At 39.3% G+C, this 17,297-nt stretch overlaps 1 protein-coding gene across 28 annotated transcripts in view; it reads left to right on the plus strand.

Annotated features, from left to right (window-relative positions):
• OSBPL8 (oxysterol binding protein like 8) overlaps positions 1–17,297 on the plus strand; it is an 82,353-nt gene that overhangs the window by 20,856 nt on the left and 44,200 nt on the right. For 10 of the 28 annotated variants that reach the window (XM_086884242.1, XM_086884244.1, XM_086884250.1 and 7 more), the window contains 2 exons: positions 8,531–8,632; positions 13,922–13,958. In XM_086884242.1, coding sequence (XP_086740368.1) covers positions 8,591–8,632; positions 13,922–13,958 — 79 coding nt within the window. In that variant the 5' untranslated portion in view covers positions 8,531–8,590. Of the gene's footprint in view, positions 1–6,853; positions 6,991–8,258; positions 8,401–8,530; positions 8,633–13,921; positions 13,959–16,775; positions 16,942–17,297 lie in introns of those variants that run through there. The other 18 variants (XM_086884254.1, XM_086884255.1, XM_086884265.1 and 15 more) reach the window with 9 other exon arrangements.

Raw genomic sequence — 17,297 nt, forward strand, 5'->3', positions numbered from 1 at the left:
TACATCATACATTATATTATTATATCATCATATATCATTATTAGTATTAAAATAGACTTTTAAGATCCTCTTATTAAGGCTTTTTCAGCACAATAAATTAATTCTTATATTCTAAACATTTTTCATAGTCTTTTGTTTTGGAAAGATCCATGCAGAAGAAATCCAGATCTATTTGCTCTCTCAGGAGGGCAGCTGATTCCTTTTTGGCATCTGTATCAGAAGGATTTGTTCTGCCACCTGTCCATTTTGTTGGTGGAAACATCTCTGCTGACTTACCACACTTTTTCATTTCAGAAAAACCTCTAACAACAGCATTACTTTCCCTTTTGCCTTGGCTTGATTCCCTTCATTTTCTGAAATAGTTTCCAGTTGGTGTTGGGGGAGCCTACAGCTGCAGCCAGGCTGTTAGGGTTTGATTGAGGGTGGGTGAGTGGTGTCCCTCAGCTGTTTGTTATCCCTGCGGTGCCATGATCAGCTCAGTTTAAATGGTACACATTCTGTGAGTGTCTGTTTAAAATAATTTGCAATAGTGGGGGTCCCTCCTGACAGAAGAGGGTTAGGGAGCACCTGCACAGACAGGTCTGCTGGCAGTTCAGGAAAACCTGAGCCACAATGGGGAAAGAGGTGGTAAGGACCGGGCGTGGAGGACTGGTAATCTCCTAATCCCTCCCAGCTGTCTCTAGCAGAGTGTGTCATATTGCCTCTTCATACAGCTGCCAAAATGGAGATGAGAAAGACATAGAGTATTATATGAGAGACTATTATTAGTAACTGTGCAGATGCAGAAGAAAATCACAGGGTGGAGTTCTGAAAGGAATATGGTTTGTAATGTCTCTAACCACTTAGTTTTAGTCCATTTTTTTTCCTTCATAATCAAGACTGTCATTTGGCCAAATGAACTTTGCATTAAGGTTGTGTATGACACCCACTTGCTTATTTTCGTGGTTAGTACTGCAGCAAAGTAAAAAATAAATGTATCCAAAAATAAAATGCTAGATTTGGTGTTGTAAGGTTTGAATAAATCTTTTCCTACTTCACAATGAAACATACAAAAAAGTATCTGAATATTTTATGAAACTTCATAGGTTCTCTCTTAAATGAACAAAATCAATGGTTTATTGCCTCTCTTATTTTGATGCTCCAAAGTTAGACTGAGACCTAGGTAAAAATGGCTCGTTGAGGCGAAGTGTAACAGGCTGCAGGTAACTAGACACCTTTAAGTGAAGGAATAGACATTTTTACCATCAAGACCAACAACTTGTTTGAGTCATGGGAACAGTATTACACAATACTTACCATGAAGACTGGGAAAAGTTTGAGAGCTTTGAAGTGTATTTCAATGGCCAAAGGGCTGCAGAACCCTGGGAGCTCAAGCTTTTAGAGAGAATGTTGGGATTTAGTACCAATAAGGTGACTCTTACCATATTTTCTGTACTCTTTCATTTCTTTCCAAGAGAAGTTTGTTTGTGGAACCCAGTTTAAGGTAGTAATTATTGAAGTTGTATTGGGCATTCAGAAGTTTGTTATGCTTTTCTTGGCCTTCATTGCCACCTAATTCTCTCAAAAGATAGCTGAGATGTCTGGATTGTGCCAGGTTTTTTTCCAGATGAGAGATGTTTTCAAGTCCTGGTCTTAAACATTTCAGCTTTCCTGGGTTTTTTTTTTGGTGGCTTGGTATTTGATTATTTTTTGCCCTTCTGAAAACAGCAGTACAGAAACAGAGGAAACAGCTTGCTCTGCATATGGACTGTTTATTCAGGAAATGAGAAGGCAGGTGATGAAAATCAGGGTGGAAGGAAGTGTTTCATAAGGGTAGATTTGGTGGCTGATAGCATTAAGTGATCACAGTGTACTTGGGGAACTTGAGGCAGTTGTTGATTCTGGTGTGTTTATACTTGTAGCGGACTTTTAATTCAAACCTTGCAAATCAGAGTTAGTGTAATTATGCAGTTTGTCATCTATGACTTCTATATAATTACTGGTTTTGTCAAGCTCTCCTGTTTGGACTGACTTCACAGTAGAAGGAATCTAACCCAGAGATTTACTCAACTCTCAGATTTCTCTTCTAGAATTGCAAAATACAACCAGTTTCTAGTTCTTCTGGGTCCTTGTTAGTGTAAGGTGCTTGGTTTGAGAGGTGGGAAAAAGTTGTGATTTCTTTGTTTACCAGATCTTTTGCTGAATTTTTTTGAGCCTGTTGTCCCTTCTCCATTTTTACCAGTAACTCTGCTTCAGTTCCTGCTTTCTTGGAACTGATCTCAACAAACACAGGGTACTTGGCGTGCAGTGGCACTGTGTCATGTGCAAGAAGCTGGCCTGATCTGTAGCTTGATAATGAAGTGTACTTGGTGTGCAGACTTGTTAGTTGAGAAAGATGATCTGTGGCCTTGTGCTAAACCAAGAGGCTGCTTTTCCTCTGGCGCACTGTATTCAAAGAGCTTTGAGAGTAAGACATGTTACCTCTATTACCTTCTGTGCTATTGCTGCTCCCCCCTGCATGGAGCAAAGTGAAAGTGCCTTTGGCAGTCAAACAACAGTCTGAAAGACACTTTTGAGAGCCTTGGTTTGATCACCCTAGTTAGATTTAGGATACAGATTTCCTTTAATCTCTTAAAACTGATCCTGTACCTCCTAGGAGTTTTAGGTAGCTATAACCACTATAGTTATCTCTTAATATCTAGTTGTTTTAGCACTTAGATACCTTTGTTAAGAGTATTACCTTAAACTTCCTTGTGGACCTTATAGAGCTGCTTACCTGGAGTTACCTGGTTATCCTGACAGATAGTTGAACATGAGTCAGTAACATGCCCTTGCCATATAGAGGACACATGGTGTTTCTGAATGCTTTAGACAAAGAATTGCCAGCAGGTTGAGAATAGCGATCCTTCCTCTCTACTTAGCACTGCTGAGTTCACGTCTGGGGTGCTGGGTACAGTTCAGGGCTTCTGAGTACAAGAGGGATGTGGGTGTAGTGGAGAATCCAGTGAAGGGCTGTGAAGATGATCAAAGGCTTGTGTGAGGAAGGGCTGAAAGGGCTGGGTCTGTTCAGCCTGGAGAAGCGAAGGCTCAGGGGGAGCTCATCAGTGTGTATAAATACCTGAAGGGAAGGTATAAAGGTGATAGACACAGGCTCTTTGCAGTGGTGCTCAGCAATGATACAAGAGGCAATGGGCATGAATAGACCCACAGGAGGTTCCTGCCCAACATCAGCAACACTTTTTGACTAGCATGGCGACCAAGCACTGGCACAGGTTGGCCAGGGGGTTTGTGTAGTCTTCATCCTTGGAGATATTCAAAACCTGTCTAGACATCCTTCTGCAGAAGGGGGCTTGGGCAAGATGACCTTCAAAGGTCTTTTCCTACTTCGGTCATTCTCTGATTCCCTGTGAAATAGCATTTCTTCGGTACTGTTGTGACTGCTTTCCAGCAAGGACCTAGGTGATTTTTATCCTTCTTGACATCAATGTAAACAACTGGTTGTCTTTTCTCCTAGTGTGCCTTGCCTTTTCTTGCTTCCACATTGATCTTTAAAGTTAATGTACTATTATGCTTGTGTCATCTTAAAAAAAATTACGGTATATTCTTATTTGATACTTATCTCAGGCAATTTAAATGCTTCTTTTAGGCTTTAGGGAAAGAAGGCAGGCATCCAGCAGAGCTTAGGTCAGTTTGGAGGTCAGAGCCTGGGAGAGCAGTTCCCCTCTGGAAAGGCTGGCTCAGAAGGCAGCAGCTGTTTCACCACGCAGGTCACGGTGAGGCTGGGCTCGCCTGTGAGGTTTGGTGCTGGAGTGCAGGAGGGTGCTGTGATACTCTAGCAGATCACAAAACAGTGTCGCAGTGCAAGTGCCCTGTATAATGACTGTGGGTCATAGTCCTTAGGAAGAAAGCTAAAACCTGCCTATATATAATACAGTATGCAGGTGTTCAAGTAACTTGGTCCATTGTCTAAAAAGAGACTGTATTAAATTCAGGGGTCATCTATACCACTTGCACTTTGTGACTGCACCTTGGCTGAAATTTAGGAATTTGTGTGGGGACGGTGGGAACTCTTAATGAAACTCTCCAAATTTAGTGAAGTGTTTGAACTGAAGCTAATCTTGTGTGGGAGAAGGGGAGGAAGAGTCTTTTTGTGATCTGAATTATGATTTAATGTTATAAATATGCCAACAATAGGGTATTACTGCCATGGTGTCAGGGCTAAGCTCTCTTGTGCCTGGAGCAAATATGTTTGGTGATGAGCTCTTGATATGCTGTCAGAAAAAGGGCCTTGCATTGCCTACTAACTCCTTTATTTAGTTAAACATAACCTGCAATAAAAGCTTATAATCTGGTTAACATAGAGAATATGTAAGTCAATGCAAAACACTGCCATATCCACTTCACTGATCTCTACAGAAGTGAACAAAAGCTTGCTGCCACAGTTTCTCTCATGGCTGAGGCACCTAAGTTGTGCTGCTTTTGATCTGTGGTCTGTGTAACTATATCTAAGAGAATATTGGGTAACAGTATAGTACTGAGGCATCCACTTTGTGGCATGTGAAATGTGGCATGTGTCCACATGCAGTAGTAGCTTTCATTGATGTGTATTTTTTTTCCTTCTCTGGGAGTCCTACAGAGGATTTTCCTATTCTCAAGGTGCAATGAACTGAAAACCAAATTACAAAAACTACCAATGGCTGAAGCAATCTGTTTAAACCATGGAACCACTGAATGGTTTGGGTTGGAAAATGGCTTAAAAACTATCTAGCTTCAATCTCCCTGCCATGGGCAGGGATACCTTCCACTAGTCCAGGTTGCTCAAAGCCCCATCCAACCTGGCCTTCAACACTTCCAGGGATGGAGTATCCACAGCTGCTCTGGCCAGCCTGTTCCAGTGCCTCACCACCCTCACAGTAAAGAATTTCTTTCTAATATCAAATATAAACACTGTGAAATCAGAGTAGATCTGTGAATGACCTGGTGGACTGACCTGCTGCCCACTCTTCTTTTGATGCAGCCCAGGATACAGTTGGCTTTCTGGGCACATGTTGCCACGTCATGTCTAGTTTTCATGCACCAATATCCCTGATTCATTTTCCTCAGGACTATTCTCAACCCATTCTCTACCCATTGGGTATTTGTGCTTGCAGGTATTTGTCCTGGGATAGCCCCAGCCCAGGTGCAGGACCTTGCACCTGGCCTTGTTGAACACTGATGTCTTGAGGTTCACACAGACCCAACTCTGAAGTGTGCCAAGGTCCCTCTGGATGGCACCCCTTCCCTCCAGCTTGCCAGCTGCACCACACAGTTTGGTGTCAGCAGCAAAAATAAGATGGAATACAAGTGTTAACAGGACAGGTTATGGATTGTGTGATAAGAGGAAAACATTTCCCTTTTGCTTTAAATATGTGTTTTTAACTTGTTCAGCCATCTTCACAGTTAGAGAGAAAGAGAAGCTTATTTTGTGGCAGGATTTGTCCAATTGTTACAGTTCTTTAAAGTAAGTAATACCTTTGTGAGTGCCTGATTATATCCATTGTCTGTAAAGGAAAAATAGCTGACTAGCTGGATGCCATTACAGAGTTATTTTCAACCAATTTCATGTTGCGTGTGCCCTCCTGAATACTTCAGCTTTTAAGAATTATGATTGTGAAGGAGCATTTGTAAATTGAAACCTCAAGCTGACCAAACTGCAAACACTTGTGAATGTAATAGAAAGCAGTAAAAGCAAAAAAAAAAGCCCCAAATCAATAAAATGGTACATTTGGGGTCGCATCTTCAAATCTAATGGTTGGATTAGTTAAAGTAGAAAAGATCTTGCTTGTGGAAGCACACTTCATAATAACCTGGCTGCATTTACAAATAAGAAAATTCCCCTTCCCTACATTGGCTGGAAAATTGTTTCAAAGCCTTGGGGCTCAGATGGTTAGAAGCGTTCTGTAATGTTCAAAATAAATCTGTTCTCCAATTTCATACTTATTTGACTCTTTGGCAATATCCTTTTGCTGAGACAGCCCTTTTCCTTCTTTTGTATTTATTTTGGCATACAGCAGAAGCAATATTGTTCACTTTCAGCCTTCATTTTGCCAAGAAAAATAAGGCAAGCTGGCTGTCTACTCATAAGCTAAACAGCTCGGGGGAAGGTAGTCCTTAACCATTTCTGCACCTGCTTTAGTGTTTAAACATGAGCAGGTAGAAATTTTTCCTTCCTTTTCCCAGAAAACTTCCTTGCAGCCTTTGGGAGCGTGCTGAATGAATCTTTGGGACTGCAAGTGATCATGAATGCTAAGAATGAGACCTTTAGGGTACCTGTCTATTGGTACCACTCTTGAGATAAGGAAGGCTGTGGTCACATGAACAGATGGAGAAGCAGAATACACCACAGGAGCATTGGCAATAAAAAATTAAGAGTTAAAAAATGTTAAATATAAAAGTAAGTTAAAAGTGTTTTAGGCTGAATGTTCCTGTCAACAAATATCTGTTCCTTCAGATAATTTGAGTATGGTTACAAGTTTGTGTAACTAAAAAAAAGCTGAGAAACTGCTTTAAATAGCAGTGCTTGCATCTGTTTGTAATGCCACTCATTTTTCATCCTATTTAAAAGAGTTTGGTGTTTCTGCAAAGTGAATATGCATGCAGTCTGGTGTTCCTGCTAATAAGGGAACCTAAAATGGGTGTGTGGGGGAACGATGACAAGGAACAGACATTGAAAATCATCACCCAGTTCTGCATCTCATGTCTGGGTGTGGAAGGTAAGGGTCTCAGTGCCTGCTGCTCTGGGAAACAGAGCTTTAGGGTGAATTCCTCTTTCTGTGGTAATGGCATATTTCCTTTTATTAATGCAAATTAATAACTTGTCGTCATCTCCTTTCAGATGTCTGCTGTTTCTGATTTACATGAGAACATCTAGCCATGCTTCCTAGCTGTGTGCCGCCTCAATTAATCACTCAGGTGCTTGAGCAAGGTCCTCCTCAGTTCATTGGACTAAGTCATAGAAAACGTGGCAATTTTGTTAGTACACAGTCATTTTGTTTAACTATTTCTTTAATGGTTCTTTTTGTGGTTTACTGGCATATGTTATGGTGGTTAGCTAGAGTGTATTAGTACTGTATGTTTTTTCCTGAGGGAAAATTCTAACTTGCTTTACATAATACAAAACCAAAAAACAGTTGTAATAAAACATGGAAAGCAGTTGAATAAAAGGTTATTCTTTTTAGTGAGATTTGTTTTTACGAGCGTCTATTTCCTGAGACAGACCTTGAGCCAGAAGATCCTGTGTATTCTGGTTACCTGTTTGCCCTTTTCCCATCCTCTTGCATTCAGGATGTTCCTCAGGTTCCCTGGAGGGACTGTGATGTGTCTTCCCACCTAACCCTTCTGTCTTCACTTGGTCTGTTTTTACTAAACATTGCCATTAGCTTGATGCACAGGTTAAGAGCAATATGCTAACATTTTAACATAAAAAAATAAATCACCTCCATACTACCCCCGCTCTTGCACAAGTGTTGGTTTAGCAATTGAGTTTGTAATTTAGCTGCTTCCTGCCCCTCTCCCCACCCAAGACCAAAGGAAAGGAGAAAATTGTCCTTGGGCTAACTCTCAGATCCAACACTTGCTGTGGCTGGTGGGAAGGGCAGAGTGAGCGTGGCTTTGTGGAGGGTGGGACCACAGGGATTTCTCCCTGCGTGATACTGACGGTACTGTTTCAAACAGGTAAGTGCTCATCCTCTCTTCCACTGCTCTCTTGTTTGATGGAGGTCTTGGAGAGAGGGACAGTGATGGGGTGTAGCTGGACATCTCAGGCATCCCAGTTTGGTCTGCACCTCTCCTTTAATTTGCTTAACAAATCAACGGTTAAAGCACTTCTTTCCCATCAAGTTTTGCTTGATTCCAGGGTGTGTGCTTGTCTCACTAATGACTTTAAATATGCTATGAATACTAAGATTCATTGTAGGTTTCTCTTGCAAAAAATAAATAAATGAATAGGAAATGCCATGGGAATGAGGCATTGCTTTCTGGCTGTGTGTGGTGACCCCCAGATGAGTGTCCGCTGTGCCACAGAAGGTGCTGGCTTCACGTATTATTTAATTTCTGTGTATTGATTCCACAAAGCAATACATGGCTGTCTCTGGAGTTATGCTGGGAAGCCCTCAGCTCTGGCTTCTCCAGGACAGCTTTGTTTTGTACCCAAACAGTTGGCGTGCACATGCCTGTGCGGTGGGAGCGATGTGCTGCTGGGAACTCTGGAACAACGGGAAGTACAGGGCAAAACCTGTGGGTTTCTTTTTTTTTTTGCATAACTCTTCCTTATTTGTAGAAGTGAGTGCTTGCCTCTCTGAGTAGTTCTTGTTTTGCCTATTTTATCTGAAACTATTCTCTCCATTCCTAAGTTGATTTTCTTCCAAGTTCATGTTTTGCAAGGTACTGTAAAACGCAGAGGTTACCATATGAGACTATTCAGCTTCTTAAAATGGACGGAAGAGAAAGTGTAGCTCTCTACTGGATTTCAGCCCTTGGAATTAAATTATTGCATTTTTATTTTCCTTTCTAGGACCTCAAGTAGCAAGATGGAAGAACTCTAACTGATAGAGACAGAACAGGCCCTTTCAACATGGAGAGCGTTCCAGTTGATGGGGAACTGGATAGAAATTCAGTGAGTAACTCAAGTGTGCCTTTGTGTAATGAGATGAACATGAAGATGCTTTTGCACGGGGAGGGCTAAATAACTTGAATCTATTCACTTTTCATTTGAACTGATGCTTTTCTGGTGAATGAGTTTGGAGTATCATCTAGTATCATGTATCATTTACTAGATTCTCATGGCAGGAGGGCTGAATGTCAAAAAACTTTCAGATTTTGGATTTGATTTTTGGAATTTGTCTCAGAGTCCCAAAGAAAAAAAGTATTCCTCTCAGTCTAATTGATACTTTGCTGGGTAGTGACTATGGACAATAGAAAAAATAATGTAGTTCTTGGTGGAATGAGGAGTAGAAAAGACAGAAGGAGAGATAATTATATGTTATCAGAGTAAACTGAGGTGTAAGAGTTGATAATCTGTACTGATTATAAAATTTCTGAGGCAGTGAAACTCTTTCTAAGCACAGTTTAAAAACAGGAAAGGCTAGTGGGTACTATTGTGCTTCATCATCAATCATCATAAATGTTGACATTATTTAAGAGTTTAGTTTTTCCACAAGCTGTGTCATGTAGAAGCACTTTAATAGCTGAAGCAGGAAATGTTTTATGGTTTCCAAAGCACTGCCCCTCAAAGGCAAAATAGGATATGTTTTTCTGTAACTGAGGTCAAGGTCAAACTTAACACCTCATTACTGACAAACTTCATTTGTGATAGTCAACTACTACATGGAGCTATTAATTGGATCAAGTGTTTTATTATTGTTTTTATCTTAAGTGGTGAGTTTGGAGACAAACTGTTTTGCAGTATTTTAAGAAAATTCTTGGCTTTTTTCTGCAATGAACAAATTTTTTGATTTGCTGTGTGGTCCATGCATTTATATCCCAGATGCAGCATATTATGAGTATCAACTGTGCAGTAGGGTATTTTCATTTCTAAAAAAAATGCTGCCAGTTCAGTAGCTGGGCTCCTTGTTTCCTCAAAATGTGCTAAAAAGTACCAGTTTACAAAACACTTCAAAGTAACATAAAATGTGCTACTTCTCCTTTTGTGGCATGCCTTCAGAAGAGCATGATCATAAGAAGGTACCTCAAAATGAGTCTCTGTTTTACTAAGACTCCTTTAGAAGAATGCTAAGTGTGAGGACAGATTGCCTTTTATTCAATGTGCTTCTGAAGTGTCATCTCAGAATACTTTTTTAACTGATGGTATATTTTAATAGGCTACTCTAAGCATTTCTTATCAAAATATCAGCCAGTTTTGTGTTGCACTACAGGTGGTAAAAACGTTTTTTAAAGCTTATTTGGTAGTCTAATATACAGCCTATTGTATATCATAGTAAAAGAAGGGAAAATTAAATATTAAAAATATTATATGTATTTCAAGAGAGATTGACCCAGTAGTTTTGAAGACTTTTAGTCAATGCAAATCCTGACACTTCCCAGAAATTAATTTTTTTTTAAATCATATTTCAAATTTTTCACTGTTCCAGACTCTTAGGTGCAATCTGTTTGTTTGTTTGTTTGTTTTTTTAAAGTTCCATTGTCATGATGAAATTCATTAAATATATGTATTGCAATGTGCATGAGGAATACTGATCAACTTTTTTCTCCACTTTTAAGTCCATTGAGATGTTTCTTGGAGGTATTTAAAAAAACCTTTTTTAGAGGTGTCAGCTTTCTAATTTGCTTTTTTGGCTTGCTTGTAAAAGAACAAAAGATGAGGAGATCATCTTAATGCTGTGCTATTTCCTTTCCAGAATCAGCATACAGAGAAAAGTCTTATATTAAATGCAATTCCTAACAATTAGGTTGATATGTCCTGAATAGAATTTGAAGACAAAGGCTGTGACAGCTCAGCAAACTATTTTTGTAGTCTGACACCATTAAAAGAGTGCAAACTAATAGATGCTCTGAGTTCTAGTTTGGGAATAGTTTTTGTCTACTTTTCTAAAAAATAATAATTTAATCAAGTCTCATTGCCCCAGAACTTAGAACATTACATGGAAATCTATGGTGTAAACCATTCTTTTTTTTGAAATACCTTTTTTAGTAATTTTTAGTCACGTCTAGTTTTTGCTAAGGCATATATTTAATAAATAATTTGCCTGTGATATACAGTCAGTGTCAGTCCTTGCTACTTAATAGCAATAATACTTAATCAACAGACATAAAAGTACCTTTTTCCCTTGAAGCATTGAATAGAGGTCTTTTTTATTGATCAGGTTCGCAGGTTGGATCAGGGGTCCTGAATTTCAATCTAGCTGGATTAATTTTAATGACTGACACGTATCAGAGACTGCCTTCAGGGGAAGTCTGTCTTTGGCAAGGGGAAGACTCAAACTTGGCTTTAGAATGTTCAAACTATTAAAAATTTAGCTGTATATTTTGATTGTAAAAACAGCGTTTTAAAAAAGCTTGTGTAATATGAGATTCAGACATGCTAGTGTGACATACGCTTTTGCTTTTACTCTAATATTCAACAGGAAAAGGATTCTGTTTTTTAGAAGAACTTGGCAGATATAAGTTAAAGTTTTGTTGGAGTTGTTATAAGCTTTATTTCTGAGAAATAAGATTCTAAAAATAGTGCTTTTTTTGAAGCATATGAGCTGTCTTTGTATAAAAGCAATTACAGCTGCTGTCTCATGTGACACTTTATATGGCTGGATTTATATTGCTGGTTTTACTTCTAAGTCTTAGTCAAAAACTTTACTGGGAGGTGGTCTAGGCTTCATATATTTTGGCAGCAGCATTTAAAAGTAATTGTAGCTCTGTAGAACTGAAATTGATCATGTAGTGTTGAGAACCTGTCGGAGGATTTGTTCTGTAATCTGTAATCAAAGTCGTCAATTATATAATGTGAAAATATGGGTAGGCTTTGCCTCTGTGAATATGTGTATGTTTCTCTTAATTTTGTATATTTAGAATAAGAGTTGTGGGTGGTGATGGACAGGAATATCCTGAGAGGATTCTTTTCAGAAAAAACACTGAAGTAGTAAAACCATCATGTTTTGTTCCCTTAGTTGTTTGGAACTTTAGCCTGCAGTGATACAAATTGCAGATGATAGAGGTGCAGTAGGCCATTTGAAAATGAAAAGGTCTTTTTGACCAAAATAGTCTCATTTCATCTTGCTCCAGTGTTTAGAAATACGTATTCTGCAGGTTTTAGGTAAACACACAGACTCAAATACCTCTGATGAAGAGAGGGTGTTGATCAGCAACAGAGGGAGTTTGGTCTGTAAACAGAATGTCAGTTGGAGAAGATGAAGGACAGAGTTAGACAGGCTTGTGTTTCAGCCTCTGGCATAGGAGCTGTTTGTACCAGTTCATAGGATTAACCATGCAATGCTAAAATATTTACATGAAAAGCCCCTGCATCGTCATCTCGGGTGACGGGTTGCCCTGCTCTCTGGTGTCACGTTGTATCTTGGCCAGGGTGCATGCAGGGCAGGCAGTGAGACAGGACCTGCTGCGGTGCCTTTTCACTCTTGTTTCTTCCACACGTAAGTAGTGCATTGTGAGTGAGCATCTGGCTGAGTCTCAGGTACTTCTGATCCTGTGTGTCTGTTTACAGTGTTCCAGTTCCATTCTCTTGCTTTCCAGCTCCCAGTGACAAATAAAACAGCCCAGTGCTGAATAGCCGTGCTCCCTCTCCTTCAGTTAGTTGCTAGATCTCTGTACAGTTTTTGCAGGCTTCTTGTTCTCTTGTCAGCCACTAGTCTCTTGAATCTAAAATCAGCATAGGGTAGGACAGTTCCAGTCTGAACACAAACTGTTTCCTAGTCTGCAGTATGTTATCTGTACATTAGGAATAAACACTTTGCCTTGAAAGCCCTTAAATTCTTGAATGCATTTCATGAACTACTACCCAATGGGTTTCACTCTTTGACCTGAACTTAATCTCTGGTGGCAATAGAAGGTTATTTACCAAGTGTACTTATATTTTATTTATATTTACAGTTTTTCCCGTTCAGTCGAGTCCTGTTCCAGAAAGTGCAGAATTACGAAAGAAGGGTTCCCTCACCTTTCCAAAGATGTGTACTGCAATTTCTGTATATCATTGCAGTGTCTCGCATCTGCACATTGCACTGCCAATTTACAACTTAACACCCTTAGGCAGATGTGAGGGATTTAAAAAAAAAAATAAAAAAAATCAGTGTTTTGAGGTCAAGAGTGCAAGACAAGATTCCTGCTTGCAAGCATATTTTTTTTTTTTTTTTTTTTTTTTTTTTTTTACATTTCCTGCTGTTAAGTCCTCATAAGAGAGGCAAGATTGGATCCTGTTTAAAGCAGAGAACAGATTTTGCTACTTTATGTATTTGGGATATAGAAGATATGTCATGTTTGGATTTATTTTATTTTTAAGGAGGAAATGTTCATGCTGATCAGTATTCTTGTTTTCTCCTTTTCTATTATTCACTGATTTCAAATGTAGTAAATCCTTAGAGATGTGAGTGGAATTTGCCTTTTATCTGTACATAGCTGAGCACAGTGGGATCTTAGCCTTGATTGTGGTCTTGGTTAGCAAAGATTCAAAAAATACTCCAGATCAAATATCAGAAAGGCGTACAGGCTATTTACTGTGTAGTTACCCTCTTTTAGTGCTTTCGTATGATGTGTTCAGTGGGAGACAAATTTTATGCAACTTGGTTTTATGGAAATACTTAGATGTAAAATACCCTCTTAATTTTAAAACTGCGCTGTTTGTCTTTCATCCTAAGCAATTTCAAATGTTACCTGTGTTTGTAGATGAACTGGATCTGTGCCTTCTAAGTTTGTGTTTGTACGCAAAAGCATTTAGGCTTGGATCTAGCATTAGTAGCTTGCACATTACTTATGGCTTTCAAGTTTTTTTTTCCTTCCAAAACGCTTTTCTGAAAGTGAAGTGGTTTTGGAAACATTCTGTGTTATTTTAGCTTTCTTCAGAGCTTCAGTCTTTTGAAATCAGTCCAGCTTAAAATCTTTTTAAAAATGCTGTGTATCAAGTCATACAAGCCCTAAATTGCTGCTGGAGTTTCCGCTCAGAAGAAGTGGTTGAGAGAGTCGCTATTTACTAATGATGGCTTCTAATAATGGCTTTTTCGATAAGCACATTTGTCAGATTTGTTGCTTCAACTTTTCTGAACTGCGGAGTCTCTTGAGGTCTTGCCTTTGGCATTGAGGTGCATGTTGTATTTTAGTTATGAACTAACATTGTTTTCATTGTCCTTCTTTCCCGCTGCTGCTGCTGCTTTTTGTGCACTTGCTTCTTCCTGGCCTGGATTTTTATGTTTGCTGTTCTTCATTCCTCAATTGTATGTGTACACAGCATCATGGTGAGAACAGAGACTCTCCTGGACTATCAAGTAAGTGAATCCTCTCTCCTACATTATGTTTGCACATATATTCATAGTAGTTAGCAAATATCTTTGCATATAGTTGCTGGGATAAATACTAGGTTTTCTTCTGTATCATAACTGATACAGTTGAACTGTGATGAAAATTTGCTGTTGGAAAGGTGTTTTGCCTGGCATACCACTCATCCAAATGTTTCCCTACCATAGCCTTTATTTTTTTAGTGGGAAAGGGTTATTCTTCACATCTCCCAGTCATGGCAAGGAAAAAAAAAATCTTCTATATTATTTATCTGGAAGAGAAAGAGCTATTTTTATCAGTTTGAAATTAAATGTTCAAATGCTATTGTAGTATAGGTCTTAAAGATACGGAAATAATGGTTCAGAAACAGTTTTTTATTTTTGAGCTTGTCAATTTCTAGTGCTATGTGTGGTTCCCTTAATTTCAGTAATATCACATATTCAGAATTGAACAGTTGTATATATTCTGTAATTCTTCAGGGTTGGACCTGGTGAGCTGCTAGGGAAAACTTCAGACGTATCTATGCGTGTACATGCAGCCAAAGACTTACTGGTGCCACTGGCAGAGTAATTTTGCCTGGAATTAAGAGTTTGCGTATGTGGGGTAAAAAAAAACGTACAGGCATAAATTGTTTCTTTTTTCTATGAGAAATCTGTGCAGAAGCTGTGGTCTTAGCTGATATGGCATATTCTAGATATTAAAAAACAATGTTGAATTGAATTGTAGTAAGCCTCTTCCTGTGTATGATGTCCTTGTGCTATTTTCAGTGGTGTAGGCACTTTCATAGGCTCATTATAGAAACAGAAGTGTCAATCTGACGCTTCAGATTTTTTTTTTTCATAACTTTACCTGAAATAAATTTGCTATAAACACCCCAATTTATGTTTCTTCTAAGGTATAAATTGTACTGACAAATTTTTATATTAGTAATTTGATGACCAGTATGCTGAACATGAACAAAGTATGTATTGTCAACTCTAAACAGTACTGTTGGTATTAAAATGTGACCTCTAAAGAGTCACAGGGAGGCTTTGATATTTACTATTTGTTGTTTCTTTAAAATAATGCCTTGTCATCTCCCTCACCTCAGAGCAAATTGTCTGAGCATTAGGATGAGGCACTTTGCAGGAGGGGGGACAACTTCCTCCTGGTGGTTGCTATGGTGTGGATAAATAGTTATGTTTTTAACTGATTTATTTCCATTTGTTTAGTACTTTTATGATACTTTGTGTAACAAGGAGATTAAAAAACTCTCCTGCCAGTCATTATTCAGCTTTATAGATGGAATTTCTTAAAATCCCACTTGGTTTAAGAAGTTAACCTTTAATCCCCAGGCATATGAAGTGCTTGTCACATGGTATTATATATTAGGTGGTACATAAACTCTGTTAGGAAAAGAGCCTTTTTGACAGTTCTAGGAGTTGTTGCAGGGCCTAATTGACAGCTAATGAAGGAATATGAATTTTACAGAGAGCTTGTAGCTTGTAGTCCCGTTAGTGTGACTGAGTCACCACTGCTGAAGGTAGCTCATGCTTTAGTAACACTCGTGTGCAGAGCTTGCTTACGCTCCAGGTTACTGGCAGTAAGTGCTGCCTGAGAAATTATTGCATTGTGACAGCTTAAAGAAACCTTTGGAATTCCCAAAGCTTAAAAAAGAGTTAGCAGTGCTGCATGCTGCCCATTCACAAACAAGCCTTCTGCACAGGTTACTCAGGAGAGGGTTGCTAGTGCCGTTCCTGCTGTGGAGCCCATGGTGTCACCTGCTGCAGAGGCTGGTGGGGGCACCTGCAGAGCACAGTAGGCTGAGAAATCCCATCCCTGCAGAAGCTAAGTGGCCAGTGGCTCGTCAAAAGGAGTTTTCAGTTAGTTGGCTGAAAGTTGGCCCTCCGTCATTGCTCTGTACACCTTAAATCTTTAAAACAAGTATAGCTCGCTCTCTCTGCAGTGACGTATTTTGTGCAAACCTGTGAAGCAGCTGTTTTGTTACCCCCCTTTTTATTTTCACATACAAGTCTTTCTGTGGTACAGTCCCTTTGCAAGACTTCAGCAGCTGCCCTGCTCCCCCCTTTCCCTTACTTGTAGTTGCAGAACAATAAACAGCTAGTTTGGTTCAACAAGAAGAGCAAAATCAGACACTACTTTGAAATACCAGCCTTCTGGCACTGATAGACTTGAATTCTGAGCTGGTAAAATGAGCTTGTTGCCTCCCTTGTCCATTTCCCCACATTTTTCCTCAGCAGCAGTTCACATAGAGTGTAGTTTGTCTGGAGCAGAGCTTTAGATGGCTTATCTCTTGTAGAAAAATAATACAGGTGAGTATACTGCAATCCTTGCAGAATCATTCAGGATGGAAAACACATTTAAGAATCATAAAGTCCAACTGTTAACCCAACATTGCCACAATTACGCTGCAGGAGTCGACCACTAAACCATGTCCCCAAGTGCAGCATCTATACATCTTCTAAATATCTCCAAGACTGGTGACACTTCCCTGGACAGCCTCTTCCATGCTTGAGAAGCCTTGTGGTGAAGAAAATTTTCTAATATCCAATCAAACCTCCCATGCCACAACCTGAGGCTGTTTCCTCTTGTTCTGTCACTTGTTACATGGGAGAAGCTGCTTTTCAGGAAGTTGTAGAGAGCAGTAAAGTCTACCCTGAATCCCCTTTTCTTCAGGCTAAAACAACTCCAGCTCCCTCAGCCATCCTTATCTGACTTGTGCTCCAGATCCTTCACTATCTTCCTTGCCCTTTTCTGGACACTCAAGCACCTTTTTATTTTTTCATACTGCTTTGTGTTCATTCCAGGTTTTGCTGCAAAATGTTTGCACTACTGTAATAAGAGTAGTGATAAAGCTAAGAAGGCCTTTGTACTTTGCAGAGTCCATCCAGAGAATAGAACTTGTTTGGTTTGACTCAAATCTTCTGCTGAACTTTTAAGGAAAGCTTGGGAACTCTTAAAATCATCAGTGTTGTAAGTTCCAGTCTTTTCTTTAGTAAATGTTGCTTGTTTCCCTCTTTGAGCACGTTGTCAGTATATCTGCTTTCACACAACAGGGACAGTCATTCTTTGACTGTGAAAAAAGGTACAGTTTTGTTGTGTGCAGCTTAATGAAATGTACAGAGACTATAAAACAGGATGGCTGGCCAGGTGATCCTAGAAATAGGTAAGAAGATACCGGAGAAGTCTTTCAGACTGATGAGGAGAGTAACTCTTCTGCTTTAAAACTTTGCCTTGACAGAGTTTGTACATGATTTGTATTGCTAAGACTTGTTTCTTGTGATGTATATATACAGACATTCATCTTGGCTTTCTGGGATGTTGGTACA

This window comes from Cyanistes caeruleus, chromosome 4, assembly GCF_971803275.1.
Source record: "Cyanistes caeruleus chromosome 4, bCyaCae1.hap1.1, whole genome shotgun sequence".
Taxonomy (NCBI): Eukaryota; Metazoa; Chordata; class Aves; order Passeriformes; family Paridae; genus Cyanistes; species Cyanistes caeruleus.